General features: G+C 38.9%; 1 protein-coding gene across 4 annotated transcripts; it reads right to left on the minus strand.

Annotated features, from left to right (window-relative positions):
• Positions 1 to 129: 129 nt before the first annotated feature.
• LOC139759450 (transient receptor potential cation channel subfamily A member 1 homolog) lies at positions 130 to 18,019 on the minus strand. Of its 4 annotated transcripts, none has more exons than XM_071681589.1 (5): positions 17,704 to 18,019; positions 12,094 to 12,165; positions 8,945 to 9,119; positions 4,034 to 4,189; positions 130 to 2,482 (listed from the first exon to the last, which is right to left on the minus strand). In XM_071681589.1, the coding sequence occupies exons 2-5, from the start codon at positions 12,132 to 12,134 to the stop codon at positions 287 to 289; spliced, it is 2,568 nt and encodes an 855-aa protein (XP_071537690.1). In that variant the 5' UTR covers positions 12,135 to 12,165; positions 17,704 to 18,019; the 3' UTR covers positions 130 to 286. The 4 variants fall into 4 exon arrangements, with proteins under 4 accessions (XP_071537690.1, XP_071537691.1, XP_071537692.1 ...); XM_071681590.1 differs by lacking the exon at positions 17,704 to 18,019 and adding an exon at positions 12,877 to 13,234; XM_071681591.1 differs by lacking the exons at positions 12,094 to 12,165; positions 17,704 to 18,019 and adding an exon at positions 10,337 to 10,463.
• Between the last annotated feature and the right edge of the window lie 1,216 nt (positions 18,020 to 19,235).

Here is a 19,235-nt window from a genome sequence, read left to right on the forward strand (position 1 = left end):
AAGTAGCTTTGTAATTAGAAAATATCTGTGAATCAGGTCTTTTCTTTGTCTCTTCCTGGCACTACCTTGCTAACTTGGGCACTGGTGAACAAGTATGTAAAAAAAAATTATGTATAAACTACCAACATCCCAATTCTTAAGCTTTATTAACAAGAAAATACAGCAGCCACCATATAGGGTGAGGTTCCCACTCAAACAAATGCACAAGTCCTCCATTGTCTATTTACTGTACTGATCCTTCCTTTTGCCAAGGCAGAGCCATTGCTCAACTCATCTTACCCATCTTTTAGGTTTGAGGTTGTAACTTCATGAACAGCTCATGAAATTGCTTTTCCATCTTCTTCTCTATCTGTTCTAATTTCTCCTTTAGAGTAACTGACTCTGCCGTATTTGGGTTGATGATGTCATGAGCAGGCCACCTGGATCTTACGTGAGAGAGGGCTTCCTTCACTGTTTCTGTGGGAATGTGATCCCCAAACCACTGCCATCTCCTGGATCGTCTCTTGTTCACATAAACAATCTTCTTAGGTTTCAACCTTGATATATTACTCAAAGCCAGAGCTAAACGATTTGGGAAAGATGGAAACCTTTGAGCAACCACAATCAACTTCTCAAACGTTACTACATATGAAGCTTGCTTGGATAGCCTCTCAATTTTCCCAAGTCTCTCCAAATTTGATATGTCATCTACAGCGAGACCAATAAGGAGATTGGCCATCAGGATGCACACAAGGAACAGAAACACAACTAAAACAATATAACTGATATAGGCTGTATGTTTATCTACCAAACCAGAATAATCCATCTCTCCAATTATCATCATAAGTGTCTTCACCAAGCTAGTCCAAAAAGTGCCAAACTCCTCTTTTTCATGGAACAAAACCATAAAGCTAGATGAAAAGCCAATCAGCAGGCTTGCAAAAGCTGCTATGAACTTAATGGCAGATTTAGCTATGCGTGTAAATATAAGAACATGAGAACCAAGAATAGGCAGTCGTCCACACATCATCATCAACTCAATCCATCCAAAAAAGACAGATATTGCAGCCATTTGCCTATCTAGACCAAGTGTTTTATCTTCTGCACTCATGACTGTGAAGTTGGTTGTGATTTCTGCCTTGGTCTCTTCTCCATCAGAAGATGCCCACACAAAATCCCCTTGAATAAATACAACACAGGCAGAGGTAATTAATGAAATAGATTTTGTCAGTGTCTCCCAATGACGAAAGTATTTCCTAAAGTTTCCAATAATAGCAATCAGTTCAGGGACCAAAATGAAAATGTACATCACCATGTGTAAAACCTGAAATATCCAAGGGTTTAAAATATATTCAGGTGTCACTGATTGTTTCCCATAAACCGTCACAACATAAGCTGTGTGTAATAAGACAAAGAGAAAAAAGAAAAAAAGATTACTGTAAAAGAAAATTCTGATTCTACTCCACTTCATGAAAAGAAAACTCTCCAGGAGTGGGTGTTTAAGGAGGGGCTCTGCCTCTGAGTTATTGAGGTCATAGATAAGGGAGCTCTGTATGTCTTCCTCCACTGGAGAAAGTATCCCTGAGTAGTCAAAGGTGATATGGAAGTCAGGGTCATGTACAGGTTTGGTGTTAATATCAATATGTGAGTCAAAGAGCTTGGTAAGGAGCTGGTTGGCAGATGGCAGGTACTCCAGCAACAGTGAACAACGGGAGAAATTGTCTCCATCCACACGTGTCAAGTGGTCACCATTATTCAGCAAAAGCTCACAACAGTCAATTGAGCTACTGCGAACAGCATAATGGAAGGGCTCAATACCCTCATCATCTGGCTTAGTGATGAGTTGACCAAGGCGGCCAGTGTTCACTAGGTGGGTCAAACTGGCAGCACAACCCATGTAACAAGCACCATGGACCACTGACTGACCTTTGAGAGTTTGTGCTAAGGGATCAGCTCCCATGGACAGTAGCAGTTTCACTGACTCAGAAAGCCGTAAACGAGCAGCTACAAAGAGAGGAGACTCTCCTCGGTTGTTCTTAGAGTTTACATCCACTCCAGCTTCAAAGAACATTTTCAGGATTTCCTGAAGATCATCTTCATTGGCTCCATCATGTGTCTTCACAAGAGCTGCATGTATGACGGTATTTCCCTTACAGTTGCGTGAATGAAGCAGCCCTTGGCACAACTTTTCCTTCAGCAGAAGCTTAACAATTTCAACACTGTGAGCATGAGCAGCCAGATGAAGGAGAGAGCACTGGTCACAATCCACAAGGCTCAGGTCCGGTCTATACTCGAGCATGATTTTTGTGGCATCAACATCTCCAAGCTGCACAGCAGCCTGCAGGGGCGTCACCCTCACCCATGTACCCTCCAAAGTTTGCGGAGGTGCACATTTAGTGTCTGGTGATGCACCCTGTCTCAGCAACTCAGCCATACCCTCATGCCATCTCTCACTGACTGCTATATGTAGTGCTGTATTTCCTAGTCCGTCCACTACACTAACCTGCAAATGAAAAAAAAAAAAAAGATACAGCTATGGTTTCATACAAGTAACAGGTACAAACCAGGTGGTCAACTGTAAAGATTAAATGATTCATTCAGTGTTTTACTATTCATAACAAATCATAACTTGCCTGAAGCATGTGCAACACATACAGTACTCTGCTGGTCTTAGTGTAAACAAAAACACATGAAAAAATCAATTAATACAGATCATGGGTCAAAATGAAATGGTGATAGAAATACATTATATAACACAAAATACCTGGAAAATCATTTCTGGATACACAAGAACAGTTCAACCTTAGAATAAAAATTCCCTTAAATCTTGAATATGCACTGGAAAGTTTTATAGAAGAGCCAATTCAAAATTCTAGGCATACAGAGTTCATTATCATCAAATATAAATTGTCTGTATTAATCGTGTCCTCGGTCATTTTATTCATCTACCATTCTTATATTATAAAAGAACTTCTTCATAGCACATCAACCAAGACATTTAATGTCAAATGTATGTTTTCAGTGGGATCATGCTATCACAATGACCCTCACTCTTAAAGAACAAACACTTGCTTCTAGTATCTAAACAATACAAGAACACATAAAAATTATGTCATCTATCAACTCAAAGACTGCTACACCTAGCTAACAAAAATAAAATTATAAGGGAAGATGATGCTTATATGTATCAGGTCCACTGACTTCTATTTCCAGCTCATGGAATTTCATAGTAGTTACCAGTTTACGTTACATTGCTCCCTAAGAAAATAACTGGTAATGCATAAGCTACTAAACTTGCATTCATAAATCAGTCAGAAGCACTATCCCTTACTGTTCATCACATGAAACAAAATATAAAAAAGAAATGAGCATGAATGACCTTTTTTTCCCCTCATACTTGAATCGCTGTTTCCCACATCAGCAAGGTAGGGAGAGGAAATGGACAAAGTATGGCCCATCCAATCATATACGCACATATATACATAAACGCCCATACACACACATATACATAAACATATCAAACATATACACATATACATACATATGCAAAGACATACATATATACAAAGGTACACATTCATGCTTGCTTCCCTTCATCCATTCTAGCGCTACCCTACCGCACAAGAAACAGCATCACTACCCCCTGCTTCAGCAAGGTAGCACCAGGAAAACATACAAAAAGAGGTCACTCATTCACAGTCTCTAGGTGTCATGTGTAACACACCGAAACCACAACTCCCTATCCAGATCTAGACCCACATGCCTTTCCGTGGTTTACCCCAGACATTTCACATGCCCTGGTTCAGTCCATTGTTAGCATGACTTTAGGATAATTAATTTAACATTAAACTGAAATTCTGAGTGTAACTAAAACCAACAGCTGTTAATGTATTTACATTCAACTTATTACTTCATTTCAGTACAGAAGGTTAAAGGTGTTTAAATATGAATTGGATTAAATATAAAATAAAGGAGCCACGCTCTATAACAGGATACTTATGTAAAGAAAGACATGAAAGAAGTATGATCACATAGGTAAGATGTGGCCACCCACCTCAGCACCATGGTCGAGGAGCAGCTTCAGGATGTCGTGATTACGTAGGTGACAGGCAGCATGCAGGGGTGTGAGACCACATATTGCTGTTGTCACTGTCTGTGGATCCTTTGTCAATAGGTCATGGACTTCATCCACATTACAACGCTGGATTGCCTAAAAAGTTTAATTTACTGTTACAATTCTAGACTGTATATTCTTCGTAAGAATTCTAAAACTAACAAAAACATTCTTGTGTTTCATATCATGGAAAAAAATACAAAAACTACAGCTGAAACAGGTGCATGGACCAAGAACAAAACACCTTTACTAACTAGGAATCATCAATATTTATAACACCCTCAAAAATGTAACACCTTAATAATAGGTATCAACCCCTTAATCTCTCACTGAGTTATAACTTCCAGCCCTGAAAAGTCATGCCTATCGAATTTAAACAAATTCATTTAACCCTACAGTTTCAAATAGATCAAAATGATGAAAGAACCACTTCATTAGTATTTTTCCTTCACTACTTTCACTGTAATAATCTGTAATAGTTTTGTAGATGTTTCAGTGCAACGCACTAAAAAGTGAGAGAGTAATGCCTGAAACTCAAGTGAGATGCAAATGCACAGGTTTTATTGTTTATTTTACCTACACTGAAATATTGATAACTGTTTATTCTTCTTTTATCTTACATAATGAATCTTTTCTCGCTATAATCAATGTAATTCACTGATATTTTTCAATTATGGCAAAACTATAACAACTTGTAAAATTAGCAGCAGCACCAGTCATATGCAGTGCTGTCAAGGTCACTTGGGTGCTGGCAACCCTGCCTCCACTTTTGCTAGAAATTTTTTTTCTGCATCTTGGTCAACCTTTGATGGTGAAAAAGCGTGTCCATAAAAATCCATCCCCACACTATCCTAAGACAAATCATCATTGTCTAATAACTGTGGATCATCTGCCTTGTCTTCTAAATACAGCTAAAAGCTGCTCAATTCCTTTCCTTTCAAACTCATGGAAATATTCTTTCATTGGCATTGCTGAAGGAAAACTTGAATGTAGGGAGTAATTATTGCACACTTCCCCCTCAGCCACCACCCAGGGTCAGTGCACAGCCTTGGAATTCAGGCATGAAACTCAATGCTTGAATATCAATCTAAAAGAATCCCTCAGCTCATGTAACTTTTTCTTTTAAGCTGAAGGCTCTCATCATGGACAAAAGTCCATATCAAAGCCAGGCCTTAATTGAAGTATAGAGAGAATTATGAAAAGGAAAAACAAAAGACAAGGGAAAGTATTAAGGAAATTTGGAGGAAGTGAAAAACCAGTCTTTTAAATGTGCCACCTCATAGTTATTGGGAAAAACATAAAGTGAAGAATTCCAAGTTTTTGAGGTTTAGGGAAAGAAGCAGTTATTAAAATGTTTCACCCTAGTGATGCTAATGGCCAGAGTAATCATATGACGCAGCAGCATTCCATGTATCATGTGATCTAGCTAGTGGTGGGGGCACACAAACAGCCAGCTCTCGAGAGCAAAACCCAAAGTAACACCTGTAGAGAGGTAATGTGAGCGAACACAGCAGCGTAGGGCAAGGTGGTCAAGTTTGGAAGTTAGCCTGGGACAGTTCATAAGTCATACTGCTTTCAACTCAACTCTGTCAAGTACGGATGCAGAGCTAGAACAACCCTAAATACGAGAACAGTACTCAATATTTGTAGTGAAGCATTACAGAGTTAAATTTTTTGCCTGTGGTATAAATTTCCTCTATGTCTCTCACTGCTGTGGACTCCATCGTGGTAGCATACTATGGGTAGGTGCCACCTGAGCAGAGCATAAAAATGCTCCTCTCCACCATTTGGCAAACTTTATTATTCACATCACACTGCTATTTTCATATGAATATCATTGTGAATTTGATCCTTTCCAGAAATTATAGCAAAGTAAAGACAAGGTAATTCATCTACATGAGTAGTACCATCTGCAATATATGTGCACCATATGGTTCTGGGCCAGTTTTCTTTGCAATCATGAAGACCAAACCATCAAAAGAGGATTTAGTTGCATTATACAAATCAAAAGGATAATAAGACACTGATATAAATGGCTGTAAAATGAATGGTAACAAGACCAAATTGAAGCAATTGGGACTAATGTAGATTCATCAGTGCAAATGACGAGAACAAAAAGTCAGTAAAGGCAAGAAGAGTTCATTTAAATACTGGTAAAGATAATTATCATAATAACAAACCTAGGACAATGGCAAAACTGATACTGTACAGTCCAGCACTCACAGCATGCCTTGCACTTTAATTTTGCAAGACTTGGGAGGAGCAAATTCATCAATTACTGCATCAGACTTAATAGTATTGATGAATTCTCGTTTGATTGAAAGAACTGACAGGTTTACTAGCTGTTCTTGACCCATTGTCAAAGGCAGGCAGGACTTCCCATCTTTCAGTAATGAAAAATTTGTTCACATGTGGCTACAGTCATCAACAAGATCATCCTCAAGGTGATCATAAGGTAAGTGAATAAGTCCTCAAACCCTCACTTGATGAGGTCAGGGTCATCCATAAGCGGATGCTTTCCTCAAAACTAATTTCTCTTTTGAAGTTGGTGATGTGGAACTGGAGATGCTTGAACTCTTCCTTTAGAAGGTCTGCCAGTGTTGTTATTGTAAATGCTGACAAGAATTTGAGCTGCAGTATTAAATGAAGCACTGTCTTAACCCAAGAAAAGGTTCCACACCAGCAAAAGAGCCAGATATCTCATGAGCTCTCCTGAGAGGTGCTGATCTATCCATTTCTTGGTGAAGATGGTCAAATAACCATCAAATCTCTTTAATGATGAGCATCCCCTCTCCGATTATAGTACCTGATGAATTGGAGATATTATGGTGCTTGTTAAGCCCAAAGAGTGGTGACTGCATACTAGTTGAAGCAGTTTATATTCTGCCAGACACGTGTGTAGAATGATTTCAACTAGTAATCGATAGCTTGTTTCAATCTGCTGACATAGTTTGCTCCGAGAGGCCAGCAATCTGCATCACCATTCTGGGTGACATAAATCAGCACCTCAACTGTCTCAGAGTCTTGGTGCACAACAAATGGTGCACCAAGACTATCTCCCTTGTCTCTATCCACAGTGGCATCATTACTTGTTATCTTATCACAGCTGGCTACCTCTCTCCTTTTCCTCACCATATGTGCCTTCATTACAGATCACCAGCTGCTTCTATATTGCTCCCATTGGCATTGCTGGGATTAACAGGGATGACAAATAACTTCTGGAGTGCAGCTACTCCCTGATGATCATCTCATTTTACTGCTTTTTACAGACCACCTGAATTCAGCCAGACAGGGAGTACTTCCTCATGATTAATGCAATTCAAAGGATCTGCAAAAGTGTAAATCACACTTTAACATAAACTCACAACCAGAGGTGTTCACTGAAATTATCTTAAACTTATTAGATAAACTTATGAGGAATTTCTGAAACCATTGTATCATTGACATAAACATTAAATACATGAACACATTAAATGAGGTTACTTGCTAGAATATGGACAACTTAAACCCACTTTGCTAAACTATTTCACTCATTTCTGTCACTTTTCGGCTAAATAATGTTTAGCGGAACTAGTCCATTTGTTTGCCTTGAGCTCAGGTATAAAAGGTAAAAGCATCTTAATAGTACATCTCAAGCAACTTATATCTCTTAGTCTAAGAATCTGAAGAATATAGACCTAAGTATTTGCAATTTTTAAGTTAAACAAAGATTGAACAATCAAATTCATGTATATGTTAAGAGGTTTGTTTACAATAGCACTTTCCTCAGATATGGTGTAAACCCAATTTCGAGTTAATCTCATGTTAATTCCATGGTTTAGCAAAGAGATAAATTAAGAAGCCTAGATAATATACTCGAGGGAAATAATGAGCCAAGAATCTTTCAGGTGCTTTAAAATAAAGACTAAGAACATTCTCAAAGAAGACCGAGCCTGAGTTTTCTATACCAGTAACAAAAAAAGTGACTGGGTAATGAAATGCTTATATCTATGATACATTACAGAAAATTAGGAAATTCACTCAAATCTTAATGATTCATATTCTTTTTCTTTCTTTCAAACTATTCGCCATTTCCCGCATTAGCAAGGTAGCGTTAAGAACAGAGGACTGGGCCTTTGAGGGAATACCCTCACCTGGCCCAATTCTCTGTTCCTTCTTTTGAAAAAAAAAAAAAAAAAAAAAAAAAAAAAAAAAAAAAAAACGAGAGTGGAGGATTTCCAGCCCCCCGCTCCCTCCCCTTTTAGTCGCCTTCTACGACACGCAGGGAATACGTGGGAAGTATTCTTAATCCCCTATCTTATTATACCAAATTCTGTTCTACAGGCTTTCATTTCTTCAGTAAATCTAATACAGTATATGTAACCTTTCAGAATCAAATATGGAGGCATACAGTGTATACAACACAAAAAATCTACATTAGAAACATACAAACCACATAGTTTCTGGTTGAAGGATGTTGGCTTCTTGCCAACTTGCAACTTGGGTTGTTGCAGCTACCACCAGAATAGAAATTGCGACATTGACAGGCAGTTTGGAACAGACTTCAAGATGCAAGAAGGATTGTAGAATAAAGCATTGTGGACAATTCTTTTTTAGCAGACTGCTGTAAACTACAGGCAAATATGCCCACAGCTCCAATGAGCATTTTTTTTTTTTCACCAGAGATGATTTGAGAACTACTGTCAGATGCTACACACTGACAATGGATAGGCTACACAGCCTCCAAAAATGTTGCTTTTGGAAGGTGCCACCTGGGGCTGTAGGCCCATTATGGTGCATCAGTACTGAAACATTACTAACCTACCTTTAGCTCCCTTCCCAAACAGTTGGTGTCTGGCACCACATACTCACCGAGAACACGACAGGCACACCATCAACCCTTTCCTCATGGCAGCCCATTTCCTGCGTCTGGGCATTTCTACTGGTGCCAGGTTCCACCTGCACCACCTCCACCAGGTCATGGTTGCCCCCACCACCACTCCTCGCCCAGATACTACTATTCCTGAAGCTCCGAATCAGACGCCGTCTGAAAGAAAAGGCATGACCTGGTAATGGAGAACATCACCAGTATTTGTTCTGTTGAAATGATTAACAAGCCAACCACCAAAAATTTTGAAAAAAGATATCTTTTTCAGCACTTAATATAGAAAAAAGTAAATTTTAGGAAAAATGGGTAAAATACAGAGGGCTGTGTCCTTAGACACTGACATATAAAATGTGAGGAAAACTATCTCCTGCAAATATTAAATACAAAGTAAATTTCAAAGCATTTTCTCCAACCTTGAAAATACACCTAAATCAAATTCCACATTTTTCTAAATAAATTCAATCACTTTTGCTTTGATGCCAAAATTAGATCAATCTAATTTGAAAGTAAAGGTACAGCTCTGGAGCACCAAAGAAGTAACTTAAAAATCTGGAAGAAATGCATATCAATGAATTCCTTACACTCAGCTTTGTGAGGTAAACAGGAGAGCAAGAACCAAAGCATTATTGGGGGCAGGCTGTGGTGACAGGAAAATGAATGTCAAGTGGGTCAAACACTTAAAAAATCAAGAGAATCTATCACACAAATTATTTCTCCCTATGAACCTACAGTTACCTTATTTTCAAAGTTACTTAAAATATATGTGATTATCATGGTCTAAAATACATGTGATGAATATCATGGCATCCTGTGGGTAAAGTTCCAATTTGGGGGCACCAGAACAATACCGTGAAGAAATGAAGATGTATATCAATTGATACCTTATTCTTATTAAATATGATTAAGATCATGAGATTATCTGAATCATAATTCCGATCTTACAAAAATATTTTTGAGTAGGAAATGCTGTGATGATCAAAGAAAATGTGAGGCACTAGTCAATTTCTAGAAATCCACAAGAGCCTATGAAATTCTCATCTGGGAGGCTGAGATTTACCTTAATCTTAGTGCCTGAAGTGCAAATACATTAGCAACATTGCATTCACCGTTTCTCCAACTAAACAGACCATATGCCTTGGAGAATGCAAAATACACCCTGGGAAGACAGGCAACAAGCTTCTGGATGAAAATGATATCATGAAATACATATTTTCCAAAAAGATGATATGGTAAGGGGAAGTTTCTGGTGGGTTAAATGAAGCTGCTTTGATTTCCACAATCTTGTACAGCACGTGTTACTTGAGCTACACAGCCCTTCACTATGTAATCCATGATTAGAGACAAAATTTCATGCCATCCACCCCAATTTAGCTCACCTCTACTAAGTGTAAACAGTGACCTGATATATGTTTCCTTTAAATACATTAATTAGCTGGACAGTTTAAAAACTGGTTGTTGAACTTGTCATTCCCACTCAGCATACAAGCCATACCGTAATGGTAAGATGAGGTACTCGTGAAATTTAAATTGTAATATAAGTAAATGTGAAATTATCTAATTCTAATATAAAGAGGAAAATGTAAAATTACCTAGACTGTAATATACATTCGTAATATAAACTTACCCAGTGTGTACACACACTTTTGCAAAAGCTCTACAAATTATCTCTAAGCAGGTACGTGAGATGGAATATTTGCTGAGATTTTCAAAACACTATAAATATGGAAGAAAAATCGAATTTGCATAAAAAAAAAGTTGTAATAGGACAAAATTTACACCTCGTTGCAGGTTTGTGAAGCTTCTCATTGCCAGGTCACATTACAAAAGATTCTACTTTTCCTACGCTGATTCATAAATCCTTACTTTTCCCTATCCATTTTAAGACTTTTCCATGAAAACTGTTCAATTAATCGAAAAACTGATAATGGAAGTTATAACGTTACTGAAGATTTAATATAATCTAAGATTTTACATCCACAGAGTCGAACAAATCTTTCTTTTTGTCTTTTTAGTTATAGAAATGTCCCTTTTCAAGGCTTTTTTATATTCATGGGTTTATGTTACGGTTTGTAATTTGGACAAAAACAATCTCAATGAGATTGAGTTATATTATATCACATTGATGACGTTAACTAGAAGCAAACTAGAGATTATATATACAGACTATAAGGAAAGCTATATATACAAACTATAAAGACAGCTCCCCTGTGGATAGAACCCACACTGAACACCCTATTAAATTTGCACTGAACAAATTCTTTACTCAAACGTGGTCGCCGGTCTCATAATAAAGGAGCTTCTTTACAGCAAATATATTCAATTCTATGATAATATGATTTACATTAGTAACTGAATTTAACATTCAAATAAATCAAAACGGCTAAACTCTCTAAAATACCATGATTTTACAATCCACTCTTGTTTTGAGCTCTTCAGCACTGTCTTGGCGATTTCGCAATTCGCCATCCCTAACTAAAAGTTTGACGTCTCAAAATTAAAAAGGAGGCCAATGGACTCCTTCTCCAGACATGGAAACCAGTTCACTCCGGTTCCAGACAAGGTAACCAGTGAACTCCGTCTCCAGACATGGAGGTCACTGGACTCCATCTCCAGACAAGGAGGCCAGTGAACACCATCTCCAGACATGGAGGCCAATGGATTTCGTTTCCAGACAAGGAGGAAATGGACTCTGTCCCCAGACAAGGAGCCACTGGACTTCATCTCCATATATATATATATATATGTATATATATATATATATATATATATATATATATATATATATATATATATATATATATATATACACCATCTCTTTACTCCTATGAATGCATGCACATACACACACATTCCAGTTTAAGCTATGTACCCATTTTATCGACCAGCCCTTAAAGGGAGGATGAACACTTGGGTTGGGTGTAAGCCGAAAATGCCTCATCCTCGATTCGAACCCATGTGGGTCCAACCCCGGGCTAGCCAACACCACGGAGGTCCACTCATTACCTCTATAACCCTCGCGGATTATGAGTGGACATTGAGTGTGATGATCTAAAATGAGCTAATAAATGTAATGATGTACAATGAACAATATAGCAGTCACGTATTTACCTTTTGTGACCAGTCACGTATTTACCTTTTGTGACACCTGAGAGCGGTCCAGATCCTTCTCATCATCTTGAACAGATAACCAAGAACTTGGCCTCACCTGGAAATGACACGATACAAACAACTTATCTATCTATGTGGGTAGTTACATGGGTAGTTACATAATGATTATGTAACTAGATAATAGGAATACTATACTACACACTTCACGGAACTTATGGGAAAGTAAATGTTGCTCCATCAGAATGTTATAAGATAAAAATGTCAGTCTTAATAGGGGAAACATTGAATGATTAGACATATGATCAATTTTAAATAAACACGCCATGATATTAATGAAACTAGTACAAGAAAGTTTCAATGGAAGTGCAATAGTGATATAATGGCTAACTGATTAATTCATACATCACAACGTTGCGAGTCTCTCTCTCTCTCTCTCTCTCTCTCTCTCTCTCTCTCTCTCTCTCTCTCTATATATATATATATATATATATATATATATATATATAGGGGGACGAAAAAGTAAACATTATTACTTGATGGTTGATGGTGGTCAAGTAAGCCATAGTTTAAGGTTTAAGTAAAACCAGCTTAATGAGAACATTAATGGCCCATTTAGGCCAATGGACTGCCAAGCATACTGTGACCACGCACTTTCCTGTAAGTTAAGGAAAGGCCTCGAATATTCTTACATTTAATATCTAATCTTAATAACATTTGTAGAAATAATGCATCATGTATCCTAACACACCTACTGACAATAATTAAAGCACTTTAATTCACAAGTGTGAGGGGAATTTAGGTAACAAACCTAAACACTTCAAAACAGGCAATACACTGTAATTCCAGCCCCACATCATAAATACTGACGAGCGGCTCTGCTTAGTCTCTGGTGGTAAAAGTTCAACTGGTTACACATGTCCCTCCGGTCAATTCGGTCTGTACGTGCACGATTCACACAAAGCCTGACGCGTCCAGCGTACATCCCAGGTACAGCTCACTGTTTCTGTGCACAAACACTGCTAAGATTCTCCTTAGTCCCATACTGGTGCACGGCACAACCCCCATTGCTGTACGACCGTAACTGGTGCACGGGCACGACCCCCAATGTTGTACGACCGTAAATGGTGCGCGGCACGACTTGAGCTTAGCCGTTGCCTTGACTGGTGCCCGACCCAAACTGGTGCCCTGTTGCAATTGAAGTTATCAATGTCTATTGCAGACATATCATCGGCTCGTTATCCTTACAGGGGACGAGCCTTGCTCACTTTTTATAAAGACATCCTCAGGGTGCAACAGAGCGAGTTATGGCTGGGGAAACTCGTCTTGTTTCTCTGCTGACCTGATGTTCACTGACCACCTTGTCCTGTTTCTGCGTAATGTGGAATGCCATTTGTTGCAATCCCAAGGTAATTAAATATATCAGATTCCTTGGTAAAGTGCTCTACTAATTAACTTTTCCACCCTCGATATATTTTCGTTATTACATTAATTGTTACTTTAATATTTCATAGAAACTAAAGATTTAATCACAACTAAAAAAATTTACAAGAATATTCTTAATAATCTCGATGCGTGTTGGTTGGTTTACAACCCTTACTCCTAACCTGCGACTGTTTTTCTACCTTCTATACTATCCTGATACTTCCCCCATTCAGTAGCCATTATGACTGCCATTTTTCGAGGTTCCTCAGTACAGCATTTATATCTGACCACTATCTGTGCTCTCTCCTGTCCCTAGACCTCACTGAACGGATACCAGGTCGAAAATTATGTCATTCCTTACCCATCATCCTGGCGCCACCTGCGCCTCCGTTCTGTTCCACAACCTACCTGGCTGTAGCCGCGGCTCTACCCTATCAAGCCATGCGACCCACCTACAAATGTCTGGCTCACTTTTCGAAAGACGTAGACATAATGACCGTTCCTGTCGTTAATTAACACCCGATACGCTGCAACACCAACAATCGTAAGTCATTCCCATCTAACACCACATACCCTAACCTACACTCCTGTCACGCACTACCTCCTCATCTCCCCCGCCTTCTGTCTCACCGTCCTTCCTCAATCTGTGTCCCCCTTGTCCTCCCCTAATACACCACCGTCACCCAGTCCTTACTCACAGCTGTCCATAGCGTACCTTATCGCGTACCAGTGTTTTCCCTTCGAGTCAAACATCGTGGGTAGCAGCTAGCTTCTCTCCCCTTCCCCCTAACTTTGTACCAACCCGGAGCTGAGCTCCCCATCGAGGCTTCTCTGTTCCAATACCTGGTTGACAGGGAATGCCGAGTCCACCCGCTGCCACTACCACTCGTCACCACTCCCACCATGGTGACCCAGCACCGTCGCTGCTGGTGTTGCCACACAGTTAATGGATAACAAAATTATCCAAGCCTCCATCTTTCCGTAACCTACAGATCGTGAGCAGTCTGCCCAGCAACCACGCTCTGTGCTACCAATTGTAGTCGTAAGAAATAAAGGTAGAAAAAAGTAGAAGTAACTACTTGTCACTTGATAATTGGTGATGATTAAGTAAGATTACCATGGGAGCCCATAGCCACGGATTTAGTAAAACCCCTTCATAAAGATATTAATGACCCAACTAGGCTAATGGACTGCTGAGCATACTGTGACCCATCACTTTCCTGTAGGTTAAGGAAAGACCCTAGGTATTCTTACATTTAATATCTGAGTCTACTAACAGTATCAGAAATAATGTGGCATTATGCATCCTAACACAACTGCTAATAATAACTAAAGCACTGGAATTCGGAAGTGCAGGGGAAATCTTGTCAATGCACTTACCTATTGACATAAGAACTCAAGAAGAGAGGACACTGCAAGGGGCTTAATATTGGCCCATGCTAGGCAGGTCCTGAGTCTGTCTACCCTACAACCAACCACCTGAACCCCATTAACACATCCAACCTTCGTTTGAAGCTATCTATAGACCTAGCTTCCACTACTGTACTTGGCAACTTGTTCTATAAATCAGCTATCCTATTCCTGAACTAATATTTACCCGCATCCGACCTGAATCTATCATTACCTAATTCATATCCATTATTTCTTGTCCTATCCGGTAGCACCATTCTAAGAACTTTACTCATGTTAATTTTATGAATGCCTTTCTCCCTTTCAAAACTTGTCATATCCACTCTAGTCCTTTCCCTCTTAAGTGGGTGTAAATTCAGCCTTCTTAACCTTTCTTCATAAGTGAGGTTTCTAATTCCAGGGATCATCTTTGTCATTCGCCTTTGTATTCTCTCTAAACAATGTATATAAACTGCATAGTATGGTGCCCAAAACTGTATCGTATAAATCCAAATATGCTCTCACCAACGCAAGGTGAATTTGCAATAATACTCTAAGAGTTTTACTGCTAATAGTCCTATTAATGAACCCAAACATCCTATTAGCCTTAAGTACACACTTTAATACGTTGTTGCCGCGGCTTAAGATCCTTGATCATCAGTCCTAAATCTCTTTCGCATTCTGTTTTACCAATATTAATGTTGTTCAGTTTGTAATTAGTTTTCGTCTTTATGTACGCTAAGTGCTCTGCATTTATCTATGATGAACTGCATTTTCCATGTACCCGCCCACTCTGATTATCTAAGTCCCTCTGCAAATTCATTGAATTTTCAATTAGGGCCCCTATTTTTGTATCATCGGGAAATCTACTTAAGTCGCTGGTTATTCCTATTTACAAATCGATAATATATATATATATATATATATATATATATATATATATATATATATATATATATATATATATATATATATATATATATATTGGAAAGGATCACAGAGTCCACGGGGAAAATGAAACACGATAAGTTCCCAAGTGCACTTTCGTGTAATAATCACATCATCAGGGGAGAAACAAGAGAAATATAACAGTCAGTTGATATACATCGAAGAGACGAAGCTAGGACGTCATTTGGTAAACATGTGATTGTCCAAAGTTTTGGGATAGGGGAGAAAGAATACTTCCCACGTATTCCCTGCGTGTCGTAGAAGGCGACTAAAAGGGGAGGGAGCGGGGGGCTGGAAATCTTCCCCTCTCGTTTTTTTTTTTAATTTTCCAAAACAAGGAACAGAGAAGGGGGCCAGGTGAGGATATTCCCTCCAAGGCCCAGTCCTCTGTTCTTAACGCTACCTCGCTAAAGCGGGAAATGGCGAATAGTTTGAAAGAAAGAAAGAAAGATATATATATATATGTGTGTGTGTGTGTTCTGGACGCCGACTGTTGACAGTAACATCTCGAGCGAAAAATCACCTTGGACAAAGATGCATCACCGACCAATTGTCAAAAACATTCCCTTACCTTAACCTTGTTCCAGTAATGAGCGTAACCTGGAAACTGCAGACCGCCCGTGAAATGTTTCCTGGGAGTGTATACAATAATGATAAATACAGCCACCAGTCAACACTACACTGCTCAGATGTGCACACACTTCTGTATACTGCTGATGCCTGCATTTAGGAAACCTCTTTGCGGATGTGCCTACGGTTCTTACGTCGGCACATTCACATACAACATTCCCCTACTCTAGTGAAACACATCCAATACTTATGTTTGACATGGGTGCTCATATGACTGTGTTGTATGTTGGTGTATATAACGTTCACACAGAACAGTTGACATGCACATAGTTCTGTAGATCACAGACGTTCACACAGTCCTACATAAACATACAACTGTGGACCTGCAAACACACTTTGGACATGCAAACAGCGATTCTGATGTAAGCACTCTACCGTAGACGTGAGATTTGCAATGACATGAACAAACAGCTGTAGACGTGCACACAAACCTTCACTCCTAATCATACGTCTGTCTGCAGAGGTGCCCATAACGCCTCAGAAAGAGAGATAATGACTGACGTATATATAAAGCTTTACACGTGAACACTGCGGGAGATGTGTGCAGAGCGGTTATGTGACCACACTATTGTATGAGGACATAAACACCGTAACGTACAGACACCACTGTATACATGCATACAACACTTCTAGGGTGAACACATTACTGTAGACGTATACACAACACGTTTAGGGTGAAGACAATACTGTAGACGTGTACAGAACACTTTTAGGGTGAACACTTTACTATAAACGTATACACAGCACTTCTAGGGGGAACACATTACTGCTGAAATGCACATGGCGTTTCTATCGTGAACACACTACCGAAGACGTGCACACAACACCTATAACGTGAACTTGTAATCGTGCACACAGCACGTCTGACGCGAATACGCTTCTGAAAACGTGTACACAGCACTTGTGACTTCAAAACACTACTAAAGACGTGCATACAGCATTTCTACAATGGAAATACAACTGAGGACGTGCACACTTCCAACCTGAGCACACAATTGGAGGCGTACACACAGCACTTCTTAAGTGAAAACACTACTTAAGACATGCACACATCACTTCCAGGGTATATATATATATATATATATATATATATATATATATATATATATATATATATATATATATATATACACACACAGAGTAGCCTCAAACACAATGTATACAAAACAGCGCCATGTATCTACCATGTACACATTGACCCCACATATGTTCGCTTCACGCAATACTGGAGTTGACCGATGCTTACCGCACTCTAGATGTACAGACACTGTTCCAGGATTACTTGATGCAGTGCTTCTCCTCTCAAGATCACAGACGGACGTAAAAGAACTGCATTTCAGACGTCTAGGTGACAGGTTGGAAGCTGAGGATGGGATTGGGAGTGCCAGAGATTAATGGTTGGGGCAGGTGTGCAAAGTGGTTGGAAGCTGTGGCTGGAACTGTAGTGCGAGAGGTTGGAAGCTGTGGCTGGAATTGAAGTATGAGAGGCTGGCAGTGGTCCCTAGCCCAGGTGTTCTGAGGACCCACCTGGCAGAGCGTCAAACGCAGTCATCACCTCTTGTATCTTGACCGGAAGTTACGAGGCTGACGCGATTGACTTACGCTTTTGGTCGAGTATACTGTGGCCATTGGATGTTGTTCAGTTCCTTTGACACGACACCTGCCGATAAAAAAAGGACGACTTGCGCGATCGGGATATTCTCCCGGTACCTAACCTAACTCTCAAAGTTTGCGGAAGAAAATGCTGATCCTGCTTTGCGGAACATTGATCTCTTCGTGTATTACTGTACATTACAATAATTGCCCTGATAAATCATTTCTAATAACCATATCAAGGGGAATCATTTACCTTTAACAAAAAAGTTTTGGTTTTATCTATTTTCTTAATTAGAGCGTGACGTATGTTCGATTAGACGAGACTCGGTCGAACAAGTCGATAAGATGGTACGCAGGTGGCTATAAAGGTCACTCTCTGGGATATGGTTATATCCGTTATAACACATTTTAAAGATAACATGGAAAATACTAATGTTCTATCGGTCTCATATATATATATATATATATATATATATATATATATATATATATATATATATATATATATATATATATATATATATATATATATATATATATATATATATATATATATATATATATATATATATATATATATTTTCTTTCAAACTATTCGCCATTTCCCGCGTTAGCGAGGCAGCGCAAGGAAAAAGATGAACTACCCATCCACTCGTATATATATATATATATGTATATATATATATATATATATATATATATATATATATATATATATATATATATATATATTATATATATATATATCTTTTAAACTATTTGCCATTGCCCGCGTTAGCGAGGTAGCGTTAAGAACAGAGGACTGGGCCTTTTTTGGAATATCCTCACGTGGCCCCCTCCGTTCCTTCTTTTGGAAAAAAAAAAAAAAAAAACGAGAGGGGAGGATTTCCAGCCCCCCGCTCCCTCCCCTTTTAGTCGCCTTCTACGACACGCAGGGAATACGTGGGAAGTATTCTTAATCCCCTATCCCCAGGGATATATATATATATATATATATATATATATATATATATATATATATATATATATATATATAATCCCTGGGGATAGGGGTGAAAGAGTACATCCCACGTATTCTCTGCGTGTCGTAGAAGGCGACTAAAAGGGAAGGGAGCGGGGGGCTGGAAATCCTCCCCTCTCATCTTTTTTTTTTAATTTTCCAAAAAAAGGAACAGAGAAGGG

The sequence above is a fragment of the Panulirus ornatus genome, chromosome 33, assembly GCF_036320965.1.
Source record: "Panulirus ornatus isolate Po-2019 chromosome 33, ASM3632096v1, whole genome shotgun sequence".
Taxonomy (NCBI): domain Eukaryota; kingdom Metazoa; phylum Arthropoda; class Malacostraca; order Decapoda; family Palinuridae; genus Panulirus; species Panulirus ornatus.